The 23,799-nt window shown below is 35.6% G+C and overlaps 1 protein-coding gene across 2 annotated transcripts; it reads right to left on the bottom strand.

Annotated features, from left to right (window-relative positions):
- Positions 1 to 117: 117 nt before the first annotated feature.
- LOC121408910 (dentin sialophosphoprotein-like) lies at positions 118 to 23,637 on the bottom strand. 2 transcript variants are annotated; one of them, XM_041600626.1, is made up of 4 exons: positions 23,459 to 23,637; positions 14,333 to 15,398; positions 8,742 to 10,901; positions 118 to 7,935 (listed from the first exon to the last, which is right to left on the bottom strand). In XM_041600626.1, exons 2-4 carry the CDS (start codon positions 15,243 to 15,245, stop codon positions 7,868 to 7,870), a joined length of 3,141 nt encoding a protein of 1,046 aa, XP_041456560.1. In that variant the 5' UTR covers positions 15,246 to 15,398; positions 23,459 to 23,637; the 3' UTR covers positions 118 to 7,867. The 2 variants fall into 2 exon arrangements, with proteins under 2 accessions (XP_041456560.1, XP_041456558.1); XM_041600624.1 differs by lacking the exon at positions 23,459 to 23,637 and adding an exon at positions 23,102 to 23,414.
- Positions 23,638 to 23,799: the final 162 nt, after the last annotated feature.

Below are 23,799 nucleotides of genomic sequence, written 5' to 3'. Positions count from 1 at the left end.
ATTTTTTTAATCCTTTGTACGTCACTGAGTGAAATCTCGCTTATTATGACCAAACAACCTCCATCGTAATCATGTACAAACACAATTCACATGTAAAAGACACAAACACATGAATAATTAAACTTGTGAGCAGATCATTATCCTGCTTCATTTATTGTATGAGCCCACGTCATATGCCCAATGTACACATCAGTATCTCGAATTAGATCACCATAAAATAAAAATAAAGATTGTAGAATAAGCTTGAAAAGAAAAAGAAATAGGAGTTCGAAAGAATTAAGCCTTCAAAATAGAAAAAATCACTTTTCTTTACTCTGATTCATATATCACTTCTTATGAAATGTGTAAGAATAAGATATAGAATGAAAACTAAATTCTAGTACACAGTTCTATTAACTCTAGATAAATTAGCTCTGATATAGTTGCAAGCAGGTCTAAAGATACAATACAATACATTTACTGTCAAAATGCTACATATAAAGAGTTCTATTACTGGTAGCAAGAGCCAGAAGCAAAATTTATGCCAAAGCTTTGATGCAGTATATGTTGGGTTAATACACTTTAAGCTGCATTCGACCAGAGTCGATCAAGACCTGCAGAATTTTCACACACAAATGATATGTATTTCATAAAAAATGAAAATTGATGGGTCAGGGATTTCAGTAACAGTCTTGGGCCAGTTCCTCAAAACTTTCACAAGTTTGAAGTATTTGATACAACTGACGAAACTTCTTTTATAACCCATAACATGTGTTGTGATCCAATGGGATGAGAATAACAGGCCCCGAAGTCCCAAGACGTGTCAAGTCTTGGCATGGAAACAAATCATAAACATAATCTTGATACAAGATGATGTACAATTGGAGTTAATCGGTATACTATAAGCATCCATGTTATTACGGATATGGTTTTGTTTGGTTTTAATACAATATATGAAGATTCTGCTCTTAAACATGACTTTGGACTATTAAAGCTTGACAGCAATCACAATCTCTGTGTTTAAGGTGAGATCTAAGGGAATTTGCAAGTAATCAAAAAATGTGACGCTCTCTAATATACACACGTATCTTAGACACATGCCTAGAAATGTTAATTTGCACAAATTGATTCACACAATCAAACATTCAACTGCTTTATTCTAATGGCGGGAACAAACAAAAAATAGCAAATAATATAGTAAAATCTTTGATAATAAACAGTATGAAATCTAGTAAAAGTAGCACATCTACAATACATGTACTTAAGAATAGTCATGGATGAAATATTACCTGCATCTTTCTGAACATCTAACATGAATTTTGTCTAAATTGGTTCTTGAAGTAATAAATGAAGTTGCAAAGCAAATAGATGAAATCAACAATTAGCTTGTGGAAATAAAAAACAATTTTTAAAAAATAGGAAGTTCAGTCAAAACAATGCTGGCTTATTGGATTATTTATGGAAAGCAGACAGATGAAGAGTCAAGATTCACAATAAAATTATTTTAGTGCAGTGTTCAAAACCAGTTCTGCAATTCATACACTCACATGCATACAAACAAACAAACAAAAAAGTGTCATAAACATTAGATTGCGTGAAGGAAATGCTGAAAACAAAAACAATAAAAAATTCATGTTCATTACAAATATACCACATAGAAACTGAAATTACACCGCAAAATATAAGGTTATGAAATAAAAAAATTTAGACAGAGAATCTTATTACCAATTCTATCAACTTCTTTCCATATGCTAAAACCATAATCATAATCATCAGAATCAATGCAATTTTAATGAGTTGTTGATCAAAAAGACATGAATATCATAATAATCATCAGTCAATGACATGGCGCGAGGAGAGCCAAGAGTTTAAGCCTAGCTAATACAGCTTGCAGTATTATAACATTCATTTTCTGAAAAAAATCTAAATATACCTTAGTCACACAGCCTGTCCCCTTTTTTACAATTGGAAGCATTTGCATACATTTGATTTATTTTAATTTATCTGATTTTAATGATTTAACTCAGACATTCATATATTGTCTGAAGATCACTAGCAAAACAACAAATGAATGCTACATGCATACATGGTCATTTAAAAATATATTTTTTTTTTTTCTAAAGCAGAAGTATCAACTTATACATGTACTTTTCAAATACTGAAATTTAGCATGGCAAATTTTAAGCATCGCATTTTCAACCATTTAAGTGAAAGCAGCTCATCAAGAATTTTGTACAAAAACATTTATAAATATTTCTGTGGTGAAATATCTTAATTTAAAGACTTTCATGCTGTGATGTGTACATTATGGCAAACTCATTCCTTACAACTTGTACGGGAAATACAAACTTCAGTATGATTGCCATTTGCCAAGCAACCTACTAGTAATAATCTTCTTTCTTTTTTTTCACTTTTTTTTCTCAAAAGCAAATATCTTTCAAAACAGATACAAGTAATTCAATATAAAATTAAGTGAAAAACTTTTTTTTCAATTCAAATAATAATTTTGAAATACAGGTATAATCATAAAAGTTAATTTTAATAAGGAGATTTTTTATTCAAATAAATGTGCATGAAAATTCATGAAATTGCTCACATATCTCCTTCCAGTAATAAGTTCAACCTCATGAAACTTTTGTTTTTAAATTTTCAGAAACAAACAAGAGAAATGGAAGGATTTTTAATTCATTTTACATGTACCATAATGATTTAATAGGACTTTGTGTAGCTCAAATATCTGTTAATGGTGCAACAACTTACATCTGCAAGTGAAAAAAAGTTGTGCATGCATATTTAAAATGAGACCGAACAAGTGCTTAGATATCAAATGTGGTCAAAATGTGTTTATTTTTCAACTACACCAACAATGGTTTCCTTCCTATTTACCCTATTATCAGTATATCCACATGTGTAACTAAGTAATTTTCTGATCATTGACATCTTGCAAGGTTTCTTCCAACTCACTAGTAAAAATTCAGAGATCTTTTTAGAAAAAATCTACTCAAACATATTTTTAAGGCAAATAAAGCACAGTATGTTTATACATATAATATATTTTGTTGTTTTCATATACTCTGGAGATGTACGTCTTGTTCATAAGACTGACCAGTAACCAATTGCACTGTATAGTTGATTTTACATTTGTAATTAATCTTTACCTTTGTATCAAATGAACATGATGCACTAATTTACAAGCAACTTCTTCCCAAAATTGGGGTAAGGAGGAATTTTCAACATGTGGGCAGCTTACATGTAGTAGTTAAGGACCTATGAACAATTATTTCAAAATTTCAAATCCCATTGAGGCCTTTGAGCAAAGCAAGAATTCACATTAGCCACAACCTACCCAGGAATTAAATGGTACCCAGTCATAGCAAATGTCTAGAATATGCATATATTGGGCCACAAATTCCATGGTACATTGTCAGTGTAATAAGCCTCTTTGAAAAGAAACAAAAAACATTATGGTAATTACACTTTGACAAGATTAACAATATTTTAAGACAAGATTCTCAGTTGTATACACATCAGAGCTTTGTCCTAATATTGTAACATCAAATTACAATTACCATTGAGCTTGACTTAATATATATTTTATTAGCCAAGATTTATACCAACTCTGTGGAACCATGTACATGTACTTTCATAGTCACTGCTCGAATCACCGCTGCGAGGGGAATTTTTTCAACATAAAAAAAGATCAACATTATTCCCGATTTAGTTTTTTTCTGTGTGAATTTTTAGTCATATGAATATTAAATACAACATGAATCAAAACTTAGTATTTTCTTTTTTAAACAAGATCTTTGTAAATGCTAATCAATGCCTTAAATATGTGCACAAAATAAAGAATAGGGATGCAAGACATGCAATTATGCCAGCAATTTTTTCATATTTTTTTTAAACCTTACATTTTCATGCCTATCTCTAAGACAAAACTGTCAAGAAAAGAAACAACACATCCTCAAAATAAAAGTAAGTTTTTCAAACCTCTAATAAACTTTATAACTAAACTTTTTTTCTTTTATAACTAATTAATGTATAGAGATTAACTTATTCTTCTTTTGCAAATTATCAATAAACAGTTTGCTTTTTTTCTGCTTCTTCGCCTTTTTGTGACAACACATGTAAAGCTGACACTGTACAAAAATAATGTTTGTTTTTTTTCCAAACCCCTCTCTGATCACACACTTCTCTCAACACTTTATTTTATAATTCTACAATTTCACACCCAATGTTTATCATCACTGTCTCTGATTTAAAATCCATTGGGTGCAGATGAACCTGTACAGGTGTTCACAAGAAAAACATGTACAATTTACACAACATATTGCAACATGTTAGAAGATAAAGATTCTATGATACGAAAAGCTAAAATTGCTTCTTCTTTTTGTTGCATGTTACATTATCTTTTTCTTCACAACAAAAATCTATTTCTCAACCAACTTTTTCCTCCAATACTACAAAAGCTCTCTTTCCTTCACGCAATCTGCCAGTTGACTATTGCAAGTTGCATAATACAAAAGTATCGCAAGTCAAAGCTAATCCTCCTTCTTCATATATCTATATACATCAGTGTGCAACCTACTTTTAGTACTTTCTTTCAAAGAGAAATAAAATAGAAATACATGTACATTGGATCAAACAGGAAAGGAAATCCATACAATATATTCAAAATCACAATGATCCCAGTGGGTTTTAATAGGACATCATTGTAACATCTTGAGATAGGAAGCAGCAAGACAGAAGAGGTTTTTTGAGGGTGATTATGACATCACCTTATAGAAAACCCAAGTCACATGAGTTCTGTGACGATGTGAAGTGAAGAAATCTGACATAATGTAACCTTATAGATGTGGCACAACCTTTGAGACACATCAAGTCACATGGTACATTCGGTGATGTCATAGGAAGAATAACGATACTAGCTACCTGCCAGATATGACATGACCTGCTCAACACACCAAACCACAAGGTATATTTCATTACGCAATCTCCAGAAACATAACCCAATCTTCTTGACAATGAAGAGATCTGAAGAAAGGAACCAACAAGATTTACCAAAAGTGACAAAAATTGCTTTTACCCAACAATCTATCCAGAAATAGAGGCATTCTGGAATCTCCATTCATGCCATCAGTTCAGAAGACTTTCAAAGACTACTCCTGTTATATCTACCCTATCACTTGTTTTCCCCATATCATTTAATTTTATACTTTTCTTCACGAGAATGCCTTTGATCATCGAAAGGTGAATGTATAATACACATCTCTTATCGTATTTGTTTTCATTTATCCTATATTAGATAGCAGATCACACAGAACATGCTATGGATGTTTGTGGCTTTCATCCACCATCCATTTACACATAACAAACATCCTTTAAAAAGGATATTTTCAGGGGAAGTGGCTCCCTTCATTCACCGACCTGATTAAATATCCTTGAAGCATCCCACTTTAATCAGCAAGTTCAGAAAATTGATGAAATTTGGCATAAGAAAATCATATTTCATTCTGCCAAAACAGAAGATGGAGACATGTGTAGGTAGAGGATGTGTATCAAAATACATGTAGTTCACAATATAAAATTTTGCCATCTTTAGAACAAGCAACAGTTGTACAAGGAAAGCACTTCGTCAGCACCTTTGCAATGGTTATATGAGCATGACTGGCTATGACTAGGACGTAACCAAAGTGGCACTTCTCAACATGTCAAAGACTACATCTCACATTATACTGATGTTTGATAGCTTATATCTGATTCCTACTTATGCAAAGACCTGCTACTTGCTGTAAAATTACTGGCCTCGTTTGGGTCATACTCAAAAGGACCTTGGGCCATTTATCTCAAAACCAAAAGGAAGATTTCTTTGGCATTTAACAAAGTGATAGTCAAAAACACAACATAATCAAAACAAATCTTCATACAAAATCTGAAACAAAATGTACATATAAAGGTCACTTGCACTTAAGCCCGCAATATCTCAGAGAATCAAATATTTTTGAAACCCAGAACATTACAAAATAATCTAAATTTGAACAAATTATATTAAAAAATTTTATGTAGAATCAAGAATTAGGAAATCTAGAATTGGAATTTGATCCCAATAATATTTATAAACTATTAACTGTCTACTGCCCTTATTACCACAATTATTCTTCTGTTAGATTTTACACTTAAAGATAAATTATAGATTTTTTTCATGAAAATCCTTCAAGGATGAATGAAAATAATATCTAAAAAAATATACAAAGCAATACTTTTTTTCAGCAAAAACATCAAGCTATATTCAGAGCAGGACAACTACCACCCTCTTCATTGTCCAAACTATAATCATACCCTGTTCACACATGCCACCTTGTAAATAGGAACACATGAAGTTTCTGTATTTTATTGCAGCATTCTGGCTGACTCATTCAGATACTTCAGTCAAAATACCGGTATAATCACTGTGTTCAGACTATCTCTCACTTACTGGACATCCCCCCCCAAAAAAAACCTCAGTCTGAACGCTCAGGAGAAAAATGCTTTGTTTCCTATTCCCCCCCCCTGGTTATTGGAAGTATACGCAATATTCCACTAAACTATGCAATTCAGTGCTACATTCCAATGGGGTGCAGCTGTTTTTTATTCAAGAGAACACACACAAAATGCAGAAACAATGAACTGCTTCCACATCATGTCAGTCAGCCATGACTTGTCCCTTGAAGATTGGGGCAAATGTGAACACTCAATCATTAAAAAAAGATTGACCATCCCCTGGTAAGCGGGAAACAGTATGAATGCCAGGATAATTGTAGAAATATTGTGTTCTTTTAGCATACAATTGACAGGGATTTGACAGCGCTTACCCTTAAACTGCTAAGATGAGTAATATTTACAACAATGATGCTGTATTGGACATATGAACAGGGTACGTGTCAAATGTACATTTTTTTTTTTTTTAAGATAAAAGATGAGTGTAAAAGCTACCGCCATATATCACTGAAATCATGTTATTGATTGGCTTAGAGCAAATAAGCAAAATGATTGTAGCAATTGTTTTAATAAGTTTTATGAAAGAGGGAATAAACATATATCTATTTTTCATAAAGATGATTCCCAACAAGTTTAACCTATTTCAGGTGAAATATAATAATACGAGAGATTTTTGCTTAGCAAGACTACACGCTGCTGAGGTGACAAAGGTACATATGTCCCCATTCTCTTTAATGCAAGTCTCATTATAGATTGCATCTTTAACATTCATACATTAGACATCATTTCTTTCATGGAGCAAATCTGCATGCCAGGATACCATTTCATCAATGTTTTTCATCTGACAACTCTCCTTGATTTTGATTGGCTGTGTAGCACAGTTGCTATGGTAACCATCACATAAAACAGGACCTGTCAGATAAAACATCCAACAAGTCTTATTATCAAATGCTCCCTGATCTAAATCTGTGAGAAGAACTTACCTCTCTCACAACCCTCAGATTCTAAGTCCATGCTGAGTTTGAAAAAAAAAATTGATATCAACTGCTCGAGAGCAAAGGGAAAATTCTGTATTCAAAGTTTGATGTGATCAATCATAGAAATAGTATGCAATGCTTCCTAACATCAACTTTTGAAAGTTTATATTCTTTCACACATGGATCACTGAACTGGGGATAACACAAATCAAAATTTAAATTCCCGATCATAATTCATACTGCAAGAACATGACGCATCAATGTATCAAACTAAAGCAAACATGAAAAATATAACAGACTTGATAAACATACAAAATAGTTGTAAGAACAAAGAAAATATTCTGTGTTTTTTCAAGAATTTGGACAAAATTTACACACAAACAATGATACATGATAGCATGCATCAGATTCATTACAACATCTCATAGAAAGTCCTATTCTTCTTCATAGACCACAACCTTGGATGACTGCTTGGTCAGCTCAAAATTCAACTTCTCCCATTCTGTGTGGTAGAAATAAAAGATACAAAATATAATCAAAATGGTAACTATTTGATTTCAATACTAACCGTATAAAATAGTTACATGTATTATATAATGCAATTATGACACTACTCCAGCATTGTATAAAATACCATTAAACCTTTAAGCATGCAATTTATTATTTAATTATTTATCTTCAGACCACCATGACATTGTAATGCTTAGCTTGCATAGTTCCTGTCACAGGTGGAATTTTTGATATACATGTAAGCATTAACTTCTTCAACGTGAAATAATGACTTGATAAAATCACTTAGACAGGGGATATCCTGGTAAAATATATATATATATGTACTTCTACAGTCTGAATTCTGAATGAATTAAATACACTGTATGATGCAACAATATCAAATCAGTATATGTGACAAGGTACATTAACAAGTAGTGATAGAGTTCTCATACCATAGCATGTACGTTGGTCAAAGATTAATGTTAAAGTTTCAATGAAATCTCTCCAATCATTCATCATCATTTCCAAAGTGCATGTAGATTAGTAGTTAAATAACCTAAGGAATTCCTTAAAACTTGAAGTCCATGTTCAAATGAAATAAGAAACAAACTTGATTGAATTTGAAATCACAACATATTTTTTTACATCTTGCACTAAGTTGCACACAAAATAATGGCATTATTCTCTTAATTCTGAGCAAAAGCTTTTCCATATTTGACATTCAATCATTCTTTTTTAATAATTATTTTGACATGTGCATGGTATCATGCTCAAAAGTTTCTTCATTGTAAATGAATTAATCAATAATTAACTTACCTTTCTGAAGCATATCTGCCAATTCTGAGTGGTTAAATCTGGCTGTCCAATATTGCTGTCGATCCAATGGCTTCTTCTTCAGGTTATTATTCTCTCCCATTGTGGTATGAGGGATACTGTTCTTATTGCCACTTGCAAGAATGGCAGCAAGGCTTGCAGGTACTGATGGCACTGTAGAGGTACTGTCCGGAGTAGTCTTCCGGATATGGTGATTGTCACTTTTGTCAATGTTCTGGGGAGTCTTGGAAATCCAAGCCTTTTCCAGATCAGCACAACTGACCTGGTTAGGAGGTGGAGATGGAGAGCTGGCATTGGTTCGATTCTCTGGGTTATTGACAGGAGAGGATTGAGGCACAGGCTTGGAATCAGATTTACCCTTTGGCTGTTGGTTGCTTTGCGTCACATCGTCGATCAGTTCGAAATCACTCTCGCAGAATTTCACTGAACCAAACGTAATGTCAAAGCTATCAGCTGGCACTGCTTCAAAAGGGAAGGAGTTGTCCTGGATGACAGGAGTACCCTCTGACGTCAAGTTAAGGCTAGTTTCAGATTTGACTGTCCGCATACTGTCCTTGTCTTTAGTATTGGCACTAGATGATTTCTTGGGCACCACTGCCGGAGCAGGTGGTGCAGAGTCGAGGCTTACAGCTTTATGGCTGCTCTCTAGTTTACTTGCCCTAGCTGGTTTGATATCATCACTAGCTTTTGATGTATCCTGCTGGGTGCTAAGTACTTTACTCAGTGTTTTAGTGTCTGTTGATGACTTGTTAATGCTTTGTTTAAGGCGTGCTGCGTAAGTGTCATTGGAGCATTGCAAGTCAAGATATTGCACAACATTATCTGCACTTGTATTGTCCAGTTTTGGCAACTCGGCATCCGGTATACGGCCCATATCACGTGGGAGACTTGCTGATTTGGCAGCTGTCACAGCACCAACTACACCACTACCATATGCTTTGGCAGGAATATCACTAAGATCAGTCTGACTGTCCAATTCTCCAGTAGTAGATGATGTAGAAGACTTTGTTTCAAAATTGTCCTTTACTTCTGGTGGTTTTATCAAAGGAGGGTCTTGTTGCTGTTCTCTGCCATCTGTTGCACTAGAAGTAAGAGAAGCTGAAAGTGTTTTACATGTACTATCATCCACTGTGCTTTCTTGCTGATCTCCAACAATGGGCTGATTTTCCTGGGGTTTTTTAACACTCCCACTAGGAGGAACAGGTGGTTTAGCTTTTAGTTTGGCTGCATAAGAGTTGGCAGAAACTGGTGGGGGAGGTTTCTCAGCACTCTCGTCTGTAGGTATACTGTCTGGTCTAGGCGATAAGCTGTGAAACTCCTCTCTCAGATTATGGTGGCGGGAAAAGGAAGCATGCCTATGTACTGGTCTATTATCGCTCACATCCATCCATTTGGACATGCCCGATGGCTCACTGCTGGATTTACGTAACTTAGGATCAAATGGTCCACTGTAATAAGAGCGTCTGAGGTTATCTGCAGGTGAAGGTCTAAAAGTGTATCTATCCTCTGCAGCATAAGCCCTCCTCTTGCTCTTCTTTATTCCATATGTTTGCCACTCACTACCATTTGCTTCATCTTCATCGCGAAAATTCTCGTCCATGGAGCTCTCTTGGCTTGCCTTTATACTGGTATCCTCGCTGCTTTTTTCGGCATCATTTCCACTTTCTGATTCATTATCAGATGTATTAGCTTCCTTTGCAGCACTTTTATCACCATCTAATTTAACTAACTTATCATTTAAAGGCTTTTTATCACTAGACGATTCATGTGTAGTCCTTAGAGCATCATCTTTATCTGACATGTCTAGTGATTTTGGCCGGTCAGGCTTCCCAGAAGTAACTCTCTTGTCTGATTTGTTGATGGCTTTGTTGTCTTCAAGAGTTGAATCCACTTGTTTCTTTGCATTATTTGTCTGTTTCTTGTCATTTTTGTTTTCTGTTTTCTTAGTCTTTGTTGAAGGTGCAGATGATTTAGAAGGTGCTCCACTAGGTCCATTCAGAGTTTTTAAATTGGACGAAGATTGTGAGACTGCATCTGTTATTTTATTACTGTCTTCTGCCCCAGATGTGCCTGGTGATGTAAGTGCTTTGTTCTCATGATCAGATGAGTTGGCTGTTCCACCTGGATCTGCTTCAGTATTTCCTGCAGAAATATGATAACAAAATACAACTCCTGTTAATGACTTCTCTGTATATCATGACAATGAACATTCAAAGAATATACACAAAGGAGCTTTCACTATTGGTTTACAATATTTTTTATCAAAACAGCCTAAACTAGGACCACAGCCAATTATAAATACCCCTTCAGAAAATACCCATTCTCAATTTAAAAAGACAGAAAAATCAAAGAATAACAATAAAGAGTTTGAGAAAAATTTGACAAACAATGAGAAAGTTATGAGCATTTGAATATTGCAATCACTAATGCTATGGAGATCCTCTAATTGGCAATGCGACAAGGTTGTGTGATGTCACATGTGAACAACTTTCCCTATGATGGACTAAAAAATAACCCCAAATTTCTCTTTTTGCTTTTTCTTATGGTGATACAATCTTTTATCCGTGATGTGTTCTTTAAAAATATGTATTACATGCCCTCCTATAGAAAGAATAAATGATCTACTGATAGATGTGATAAAAGAGGCAATTTAAGTGAAATATATACTAGTGTAATGGGGAGAGTTGTTCATCAAAAGACATCAGTGACATCATACATAACATCTTTGCCGCATTGCCAATTTGAGGATCTCCATAGCATTAGTGATTGCAATATTCAAATGCTCATAACCTTCTCATTCTTTGTCCGATTTTTCTCAAACTTTCGTTGATCTGTTTCTTTGATTTTGATAGGAAAACTAATGTTAAATTTCTTGGTGTTATTCTCGATCAGCATTTAAACTGGAATTTGCATTTTCAGCATCTAAGAACTCATATTTCTAGAATTATTGGTATTATGTTCAAACTAAAAGATACATTAATGCCAAAGTCTATTATACTATTGTACAATTCTTTCATATTATCTTATTTATCTTACGCTAATATTGCTTGGGGTTGTGGAACCAAAAGAAACGTTAATTCCTTACTGTTATTGCAGAAAAGAGCCATAAGAATTTGCACAAGTTCTGCTTACTTAGCCCATACTGATCCAATTTTCAAAAAACTGAACATATTAAAAATATGTGATATCAATATCTTACAAACTGCAAACTTTATGTTCAATTATGCTAATCACTTGGTTCCAAGCAATTTTAATTCAATGTTTATACATAATACCCAGGTTCATGAACACAATACCAGAAGTTCCAACAATTTTCATCTTAGTAATCCCAAAACAGTACCGGTACTTGCTTATAAATCCATCAGACATAGAGGACCCGATGTTTGGCACTCACTGCCTCGTACAATAAAAGAATGTTCTTCGCTTTCTTCTTTTAAATGTAAGCTAAAAAAACATATCATATCATCATATGACTCATGAATTTTTTCTTAAAGTGTATTTAGATAATTTATAATTGTTACACTGGTTTCCAGTTCCCGATGGGGGGGGGTAGGACATCTGTACTTTTTTCCCTTCATGTCCTCATTTTTAATATGTCAATATTTGTATCGCCATGATGGCACTCGGGGTCTGCCTCGTCAAGACCTTTCGGTCTTTTGCAGTCTCCCAAATTTCATTTTGTATTCATGTATGTTTAATTGCTTTCTTATCAATTATGTATTTTTCTGATATTGTATCTTGTGTTTTTTATTGAATGGAATTTGAATAAATTGAATTAAATTGAAATTGAAATTAAAATTTTTCTGCTTTCACACAAGCTATCTTGTTCTAAAGGTTTCATTCTCCTTTAATACAAATGTTTCTAAGCGCTGCATTCTATTTCCCCGGCTTTAGCATGGCTATCCTGATTGGACACTCGAGCATTCAAGGAATTCCTTCCTACCGGGTACCCATTTACTACACCTGGGTGGAGAATGGCAAATGCAGATAAACGCTTTGCCAAAAGATGCGAGTGCTGCAGGGATTTGAACCCCAGACTTTGTGGTTCAAAGTCCAGAGATTTATTCGCTGAGCCACAACACATGGATTCATGGAATATTTGCCCAAGGTAGTCCATTCTGAGCCATCAAATATAACATGAATACCCAATTGCAAAGGAAGTATTGTGCACACGTACTGTACATAAAAAACTGACCTTAATGGATAGCTGGCAAATTTATGATACGACAAGTGGAATGCCTCTGGCCGTCTCACCTGCATCGCGCAGTTCAATATAGCAGCAGTGCTGACTTTGAAAACTACTCTAACTCGCACAAGATGTTCAGTGATATATGGTTACTCTTATGTCTACTTTTTATGAACTAGACCAATAAACTTACAGAGATATGATGGTTATTCAACAAAAACCCCAACATGGCCAAAGTTCATTGACCTTACATGACCTTGATCATGTGACCTGAAACTCGCACAGGATGTTCAGTGGTACTTGATTACTCTTATGTACAAGTTTCATGAATCAGATCCATAAACTTTCAAAGTTATGATGGTAATTGAACAGATACACCTAATTCGGCCAAAGTTCATTGACCCTAAATGACCTTTGACCTTAATCATGAGACCTGAAACTTGCACAAAATGATCAGTGATGCTTGATTGCTATTATGTCTAAGTTTCATGAATCAGATCCATAAACTTTCAAAGTTATGATGGGAATTCAACAGATACCCCCAATTCGGCCAAAGTTCATTGACCCTAAATGACCTTTCACCTTAAACATGTGACGTGAAACTCATGCAGGATGTTCAGTGATACTTGATTAACCTTATGTCCAAGTTTCATGAACTAGGTCCATATATTTTCTAAGTTATGATGACATTTCAAAAACTTAACCTCAGGTTAAGATTTTGATGTTGATTCCTCCAACATGGTCTAAGTTCATTGACCCTAAATGACCTTTGACCTTGGTCATGTGACATGAAACTTTAATAGGATGTTCAGTAATACTTGATTAACCTTATGACCAAGTTTCATGAACTAGGTCCATATACTTTCTAAGTTATGATGTCATTTCAAAAACTTAACCTCAGGTTAAGATTTGATGTTGACGCCGCCGCCGCCGTCGCCTCCGCCGCCGGAAAAGCGGCGCCTATAGTCTCACTCTGCTATGCAGGTGAGACAAAAACAGTTTTCATTGAGGGAACCTGCTCACATAAGCTTTAGTACCATCTCGAGCGAGGATGAAGTTGATGAAGTTGCAAAAACTGGATATCATAACATTAGCAACTGATAAATTCAACCAAGAAAATTGACAAATCATGCATGCCTTAATATAATCTTTCTATAGTTCAATTTTGTTCATTTAGGCCCAAGGTTTGAAATTTAAAATGTGAAAATGCAAATATACATGTAAATAGTAATTAAAACCAAATTAATTAATCTTTAATTCATTTTACATTTACTTTTCATTGGTGCACCAATAATGATAAAATCAAATCTAGACCCGAAAGAAACAGTCAGGAATTTGTCTGTTCAATTGTATCATCTCAGCTATACTCAAAATACATTCTACTGACCTTTCTTTTTCTTTTTCCTTTTCCTCTTCTTCTTGGTGGGTTCATCTGCCACTTCGGGACCCCCTAAGCCAATACCATCACCAAGCACTTCTGCTGTACTGCTTGCAGTTGGAGAGATTTCATCCTCTGGAGATGAAACAGCATTGACACCAGCAGATGTTTCAGGAGATTCAATGCTTCCATAGTTCTTTGGCAGCTTGCTGCTACATAGTCCCTCTTGCTCCCTACTGCTATCTACATGCAGTTTCACAGGCTGCATCTCCCGCTCCACGGGTTTCTCAAAGACATTATTACCCAGGTTGCGGCGACTAAAGTCACTACTACCTGACACATAGTTCAAAGCTACGGCGTCAGAATGGTCAAGGCGCTCACTGTCAATGTACTCAGGTTTAGGACACGTTGAACTTTCTGGGAATTCGGAAGCATCAACTATGTCTACAGCACGATTCATCAATTTGTTTATTGTATGTGGGGAAGGGCTGGAAGCAGATACTTTACTTCCTTGAGTACTGTCACAAGATTTTTTCTTTGTTGAAAGCAATTTATGTGAATTTGTGTTTTTAACACTGCTCTTTTCATCTACCTTTGGCTTGTTCACAATACTGCTGGTTGCACTCAGTTCTAATCCAAATGATATGTTAGCCCCAATATCAACATTGCTGTGATGAATGTCATTTTTAACTTGAGAGTCCTTGTTTGCTAGTGATCCATTTTTCTTGCCAGTGACATGAATGACATCTTCCTTCTTTTCTTGAGGAGTTACATTATTCAAACATTTATCATTCACAGCATGTTTCAATTGTACATCAGATTTTACTTCAGCAGACGCATTCTTGACAGAAGTAACTGAAAGTGCTGTAGTCTTGCCATCTACCCCAGCACTGATGCTTGCAGATTCATCGGTGGCAGCCATATGGCAAGAAACAGTCTGTGCTTTGGGGGGATCACAGGGATGTTGCTCAAACACCAGAGGCTGAAAGTCGGTGACAGAGCCAGTGATCAGAATATCAAATTCCTTATCTGGTAGTTCAGCTATCCGTCTTGCTGTCTCTTTCAGGCGATCAATCTGTATACAAAAAAACAGAAGCAAAGAACAAACAGTGAACATTCGATATTTCTGCAAATCACAATACAGCACCAAATGACATCATATGATAGGCAGATCTTGTATTTCATACATGTAGCTCAGAGGAGCATGATGGAATATATCAAGAATTGGTTCAATTGGGATCAAGATACAGTATGACAATGATAAGCTAAAGCCCATCTTTCGCTTTGGTAAAGGGTCAGTAATGTAAACAAGCATACATGTACATGTAGTATTAGTTATCATCCAATGCATTTTTTACCCATTCAAATATACATACGGCATTTTTTGAGGCGGTTAGGATTTAAAAAGAAAACAAAAATAATAAAAGAAATAAGTGAAATAAAACAAAAGAAAGAAAATGAAGAACAAACAGAACAGGAAAAAAAGTAAAACAGAAAAAAATAAAGAAAAAAAAAGAAACAAAGTAAATGAAAAAAAAATGAATAGAACAAAATTAATAAAAAATGGGGAAAGGGGGAAAAAATTGAGAAGCCATTACAAATAGTTTTTAACAGTTGTATGTGACAACAGTTTAAGCCAATTGAGCAAATAATTTTCACCTTTTGGGGATGGCGCATTTCTATTTTTATAACCTTTCGTTTGTATTACTTGTATATATCAGTAGAAACATATTCTTTAATCAGGCATATTCAATGGGAAGGAGTATATTGTTTATAACCACTTTCAGAAAAGAAAAAATAAAAAAAAATAAAAAATGCCAAAAGTTATATCTGGAAGAAAAGTGTCAAGAAAAATTCTTTAATTTGTTTGCAAAATGTTTGAAAAATTCACATTTCATACAAATGAAATGCCTTCCCAAAGTATTTTCTTTCTGAAGAATGGTTAAAGAAGTCATTTATAAACAAGAAAGAAGGAAACTGTCTGCTTATTTTTGGCTAGACAAGACACAGCTTCTAAAGAAACCAAGTATCAACATACATACAAATGCACACATGGGACTGTGATGTACTCACCTATGTGTTTTTATGTGTATTAATACATTTGGAAATCGGTCTTTTCGATTCAAAAGAGAGGTTATAATTCCTCTTTTTAATGCTTGCAAATAAACAGTTTACACCAGATTTTAGTAATATGGACTGTAGAAGGGCATTTCATTGGTGTAAAATGTGACTTTGACATAGATTTTCAAAGTTCTGTGGAAGATTTCTAAGCAGCAACATTTTGTATCGTAGCTCGCCAGCTGGCCGGCTGGATAATAGCTACTGTATGCCATAGCGGTAAAGCCTATGTACTGTCATGTGTGTATTTGTGTGTAGATCAACAAAAAGGGCGCATGACGAACTGGCTTGCAAGTTGAACTGTATAAAGTTGATAAATGCGTGCAAAATCAGGAGAAAATTGCGCTTCTTTGAAAATAATTGGTTGCCCGATTTGGGCAACAAAAACTTAACATTTTTCAATGATTGCCTGAAGTGGATTTCTGTAATGTCGAGCCTTGTCATAGCTATATTTTCGTAAAATCGTATCTTATTTATAAAAATCCTACTGTCGTATTTTAAGTGAAAAATCGTACTATTTGGCAGGTCTGATTTGGGTTGAATCACAACTGCACAAAAATAATGCTTTATTTGCTATCCTGAGATACATGCAAATAATGGCGAGCAATTGTGCAATTGTGCAATCCCTCCAATCCAGTCTATCTTTGGCAAAAAAAAATTCCAGCATTTTAATGCATGAACCCAAGGTATAGTACGTACATGTATGTATCTAGCTAATTCGTCAAAAGCATTTCAGCATGCATGTTCCCTGAAAACCAGGGGCGGTATTCTGAGATCCATTATCCTTGACATTGTTTTATTTTACCTCTAAAATAAAATTGGTATTCTGATATCAATTTAACCTCTCTAGTCTGGGACTAAAAATTTCATACTTATCTCAGATAAATTTTAGTTTTTAATCATGTGTATAGATAAAATGCAACGGAGCAGTCCCAATGTAAAAATCCATCGCTTTCTAACCATTGCAACACAGATGATGTGCTTGCTCCCATGTTACTTTGAAGATATAAACAATACGCTTAGCGTAGGATGGGGCTATTTCATCTCTGCGTTGTCAATTTCAGCAATATTTCTCGGTGAATAGTATAACTGAAACGAATCGATTAAAGACATGTTAGCATAATAATGCAATCGTATTTGAATGTATTGAAACTGATGCACTCTCACTCCCTTCCCCACTTCTGGGAGGAAAGGATTTTCATTGGTTGGATGTTGAGAAAGCTAAAAGCAGCAACAAACTAGCAACCTTAATAGCGCTGTAATAAGTATTTTCTACTTACATCTTGCCAGCACAATGCTACATTCGGAGCTGTGTGTGTAGTCTTGTAATAGGCCCAAAATTGAATGATATAACATGTAATTCACCAGTCAATTCATTCATACAAAATTACATGTATGTATACCACAGTAGCAATATACATGTAAGTACTTTCCCCTAACAAACATTTCAGTTTCTCTATTAAATTGAAGGCTAGTTTATGAGCTGTATTATTGATTATCTCACATATTCATTTTTAAGATTATACATGTATGTAGTCTATAATTGCACACAGTCTGTCAGAGGCCACACAAAATGTTGGTCAGTTTACTTCCCCTTCAAACAGCCATTCTTAATGGACATTGCTTCATATTAGGCATGCAATATATGGAGATGAAATGAGAATGAAATGGTTCTCAGAATACCAATTTGGATAGATTTTAAGAGTATTTTGTTTAGTATCTAACTGGTTAAAACAGAGGTATAAAATTTTAAATCTGAAATAATATGTCATGATACCCACATAATGTCTTTACCTACATGTACATGGTATGTAATGATGTACAAGTATCATTTGAGATTCATGTGCATGTAATGTACCTGTAGTGTAAATTCTGCCTACTGGCATTCCGCCATATGATGCATTTGTGAATGTACATGTAAATACTTTACTCTAATACTTCCATATGGCCAGCGTAAGTAACAGTGACTGTTTTAAGATTGTATTCTTCACCAAGAGAAGGAATACCTGATATATTCTATTCAATACCATTTCTAATGCAATGTGCTACCTGCAAGCCAGGGCCCTGGGAACAATTTTTTTGGCTGGGGGTGCTGAAGTAAATTTGCCATACAAAAAAAAGGCTTTTACTACAAAATGAAGGTTGTTTTAGTCCGAATAAATCTGACAAGCCAAAAAAAAAAAAAAAAACATTTTCACTACAAAATGAAAGTCGTTTTTGGTCTGAAGTATTACGAGAAATAAAAAGGTTTTCACTACAAAATAAAGGTCGTTTTGGCCAAAAGAAATCTGACAAGCAAAAAAAAAATCTTGGGGGTGCTGAACCCCAGCACCCCTGCTTCCCAGAGCCATGCCACAGGCGCTGTGCAACCCCTGTATGATAACCGACACCCTCCCCCTAGAAAATGAAAGCTGAATCATATTTTTTCAAACCACAGTATTGTTATGAACAGCAAACTACATGTACAGTGTACTTTATAAGGGGAGCATGTTTAGTCTTTGTTCATTTGTCATAGCAAAGGTTAAGTCCACCCCAGGAAAATGTTGATTTGAATAGAGAAAAATCAAACTAGCATAATTCTGAAAATATCATCAAAATCGGACGTAAAATAAGAAAGTTACGACATTTTAAAGTTTCGCTTATTTTCCACAAAACAGTTATATTACATGCACAACTCAGTGACATGCAAATGAGAGTCGATGATGTCCCTCACTAACTATTTTTGTTTTTATTGTTTAAATCAAATACAATATTTCATTTTTTACAGATTTGACAATAAGGACCAGGTTGACTCAGCCATATGGTATTGTACAATGCTAATTCCACATGTTCAGGGAGGAATTAATCATTGTTTCACATAACAATGTGGAGAAAATTAGAATATTTTTTATTTCTAAAAGAATTCCATATGCATCCCCCCACCAAAAATAACACAAAGATTGTTGATTGTTGAGGCTTCCGGTTCGTTCACTTCAGATTTTTCTATCATTTTTTTACTGTTGGCACCTGAGTTGGAACTCAAACTCACCTCGTTTTATCTGCAGTCAAGACCTCTTCCCGCTATACTAGCGAGAAGCGCTGATATCGGAAGGGGTATTTTAACGATAATCAGCCGATAGTTTCACTAGTCTTGACTCACAGACCCTTTACTGACTAAATAAACTGATGTCTATGGACAATTACACACACTAGATCCTGTTCAAAATTTGACAGAATAAAGCCATATTTTGGTATGTATTCCCACTCCCCCATCATACACATGTATGTTCTATATTGGACTACATATAGATACCTTCTCCATATTTTATTTTCAATTTTAGTGGGGATGCATATGGAACTCTTGCCAACATTTCATATAATAAAGTATAAAAAAAATACTTGCATCGACCGATAAATATCATGAATCTTTGAATTTTACGGCAAGATTCATATTCATCCGCCGACGCAAGTATTTTTTTAGATTTAGTTAGCACTGCTCATGATATTGTCGCCCTCTATGTGTCTGGTAACTAGGCTTAGATAACGAAGACGGCAAGATGGCGACAATAACAGACTGAGTACATCTAAACGCTCCTCTACTTTTAATAATTTCATGTATTTAAGCGTAATTGTATTAAAAAAACAATGATCTTTGGCCAAAAGTTGCAAACCAATATTGTAGGCCTAGCCGATTGATGATGGTGGTCCCCAAGTCTGCGCATCTAACAACTTCAGTTCGGATTTAATATGAATTTGTTTTTATTTCACAAAATCTTTCAGATAACAACATTCCTTATACATGTAGTTATTATGAGTAAGTGTACCAAACATCTCATAAGAATTTGAAAGAAATAGATCTAGGCCCCATAGGATTTTCTTGGAAAATCATCGGGCAGTCATTTTCAGATTGAAAAAAATGGTGCTCCATGTCTGCACACCCATTCACTTTGCACACGATTTGGGGATTCTGATGGGAAGCCGAGAAGGGCTGCATTTTGAGGCCGTCACATGAAATGCCCCAAATTCATTATTTTTCCACCATTTTGAGTCAGATTTTTAAATGAATATCTGTTTAAGTATTGCATGCGTAAAGTCTGTGTTTGCTGCATATCTTCTTTTACTAGAAGTTACATTTAGAATAGCGCAGATACGAATGTGCAAAGACAAGGCAGGGGGACTGCGCAGACTTGCCCAAGTTTGGGCTCAATCAAAAAAAAGGCCTGGCATGCCTGGCTTAAAGTTAAGTTAAAACGAGTATTTTGGAGCAACATTTATTGTAGCCCAATTCCTTGGTGCGTTTAGAGCAATGGCATCCGTCCCTGGCTCCATGGAGATTTTATTAAGCACGTTAGTGATATCACATCTCCACTGGAGACTCCAGGACCCGGGGGGGGGGGGGCACTCAGTATATATTGCATAGTGGGTATGTGCCAAAGAGGGGACCCCCATTTTTACACTCAAATTTCCATTCCAAGGCATAGCATTTTTGTCTTATTGAGAAAAAGAACAAAGAAAGCCGCTCCAAGGCGTAGCATTTTCCTTATCACGAAAAAAGAAAGAAATCCATTCCAAGCTTCACATATTTTTTGTTACGCCGTTCCGGTCGCATTGATCCGCTACAAATAATGAGCTGCAATTTTGGTGAAAAGTGGTCGCAGAACACCATCCGACAATCGCCTCTGCGAGAGCGCACCCGGTGGCCGGGCTAGCTGCATCATACACGTACATGTATACCCATTCCATAGGGATGCATACGTACTCACACGCTGGCAATCCGTTCCAAGCCGGCTTGGTCCACGGACCCCAGTATTCACAAACATTGTAGTTCCAAAGCCCGTTCCGAGTAGCCTGGAGTCGTCTGGGGAGTAAAAAACATTTACTTCGTGGACTTACTCCCCAATGATGCCTGAAATTGGATCCCATTTATCTCTGTGTAGGGATGCAATTCCCACGATCAAAGTTAGGCTAAATCAACACTTGCCCATTACGTTTGGAGCCCAAATTCACGTAAATGGGCCCAAACCATATTAACCCCCCATAAGTACTAAATTTCATTATATTTATTACATAAATAGTACTAAATTTGAAAAAAACATAAGAGCAGTCTGTTTATCTGCCATTTAGAATGCCACACGCGTGTAGATCTGCCAACTTAGATTTTAAAAAATACTTGAATCGGCCAATAAATATCATGAATCGTAAAAATCATTTTTTCGGTCAAAAAATATAACACGTGCGAAATGATATTTTTTTACTGCAAATATTTTACGATTCGTAATATGTATTAGCCGATGCAAGTATTTTTTAAATCTTAGACTGCAGCTCTACACGCGTGGTATCTTGGTATCGATAACGAAAGATTCTAAAATGGTGACGTAAACAGACTGGGTAAGTTACGCTCGTGGTTTGTTTTTTTCAAATTTAGTATGGCAGTGAGTCCAAACTTCGCGTGTGTCCATACTTCGCGGACGGTCATTATCTCAAAAACTAGCCAGTATCCTTAAAATCTGACATCATCAACGTGAAAAGCGACCTAAAATTACCCTTGGGTGAAAGTTTCTTTAGGATGAGTTCAGTATTTATGAAAATATTGGCAAAAGATCGGCAAATTTGTCACCGTTAGCGCCCCTTTTGAAGAAAGCAACAAGCATCATGATATCACCATTTTGCAAGCAGAAATCATCAAAAATGTGATTTAAATGTGGTTCTAACCGATTCCATAGCTTTTTGCCATCAATCTGATATAAATATTTCACTTTTTGAGCTTGAGTTTTTGTTTAAATCTCCACAAAAGCTTTGGCGCGCGAAGTTAGGTCACACTTTTTCTGAACGGTTTTCCAGCACAGCCCGCATTCGGAATAGAATTTTGAGATCGCGATACCAGCGAAACCCCTTGACCTACTTTACATTATCGTCCATGATTTTATAGTCTACGATCTTGCCGTCAATGTGGTAACTATTTCTTGAATTGGTTTTGTATAAATTATGAATAATTTGTGAACAAAATTAAGCCTGATGTCATGAATATTTTTGAAAAAGTGCGCAAAGTTTGGACACCCCATCGTACTATTTAATAACATATGAAATAAAATATGAAATTTAGTACTATAACGGGGGGTAATATGGTTTGGGCCCACCTGAATTTGGGCTCCAAACGTAACGGGCCAGTGTTGATTTAGCCCAACTTTGATCGTGGGAATCTCATCCCTACACAGAGATATATGAGATCCAATTCCATCCAGGCGTCACATTGGGGAGTAAGCCACGAAGTACCGTAAATGTTTTTTACTCCCGATGCCTCCCGGCTAGTTCCAAGAACCCTCCTAGCCTAGGCCTAGCTAGAGTCCTAGTCCTATCAATATAACTTATAGTATACGCCCACTCCACGACCAAGGCCCCCATTTTTTGTCTCGCCCGCAGCACACACCCCCACCACCATGACCACTTTTTTGGTCGAGTGCCCTGGCCTGGTTGCTAATTCAGCATTCTTCCAGTATTTGCGGTAAGGTAAGAATGCTAGCTGTGCCTGTGAGCTGTGCACACACATACTAGCCTAGGCCTACCTAATTCCTAACTGCCACTGAGTGCCAGTGCAGTGCAGTGCAGTGTTGGGTCCTACTGACATGACTGTGTGGAGGGAATGAACTGAAAATTTTATCCTTGTTGTTTAACAAAATTTACCTCTTCAGTAGGAAGACTAGATGGTATCAAGTTGTCATACACTTCTAGAAATACATCAGCATTCTCTTGTTTAAGTGCCTTGGCTAAAAGAAGTACAACGCTATTCCTGTCCACCCCGAAATGTGTTAAACTATTATGGTCACATCTTCCACTGTCTGCCATTTTTGGGTAGACAGTGTTGTTATGGCCTAACTGCGCATGCTCAGTTCCATTACAAACGAGCAATCTTGCTCGCGATGAATTGTATGTCCGAGAAATGACTACACCTCTGGATAAAAGGCCTATCTTAAGTCGGTATTATATTAAGTGTACGCAAAATTCAGGCAAAACAGACACGAATTCTCGTAGGAGACTTACCCATTAGAATTATATACTCTTCTGAATGATAGAGGAAAAACGGAAATGTTATTAATTTGTCACGATTTGCAGTGGGTTTCCTCATATGCCGGATTGATGGTACAGCCAGATTTTGTCATGGAAGAGGTGTGTAAGAATAGTACACGTATACCATTGGTGCATATCATGCACGCGCCGAAGCACTTCGCGAATGATCTCATGAAAAAAAATATTGAGATCGGTCAAAGGTCTTTTCCACTCCAATAAATATCTTGAACTAAAGCAATTTGATATTTGATTGAAATTTTGTGGTATGAATCGTTTTTTTTTCTTTTACGTCTAGTCTCATAAATATGTGATGA

This window comes from Lytechinus variegatus, chromosome 2 (genome assembly GCF_018143015.1).
Source record: "Lytechinus variegatus isolate NC3 chromosome 2, Lvar_3.0, whole genome shotgun sequence".
NCBI lineage: Eukaryota > Metazoa > Echinodermata > Echinoidea > Temnopleuroida > Toxopneustidae > Lytechinus > Lytechinus variegatus.
This window is presented reverse-complemented; position numbering and strand designations above follow the sequence as displayed.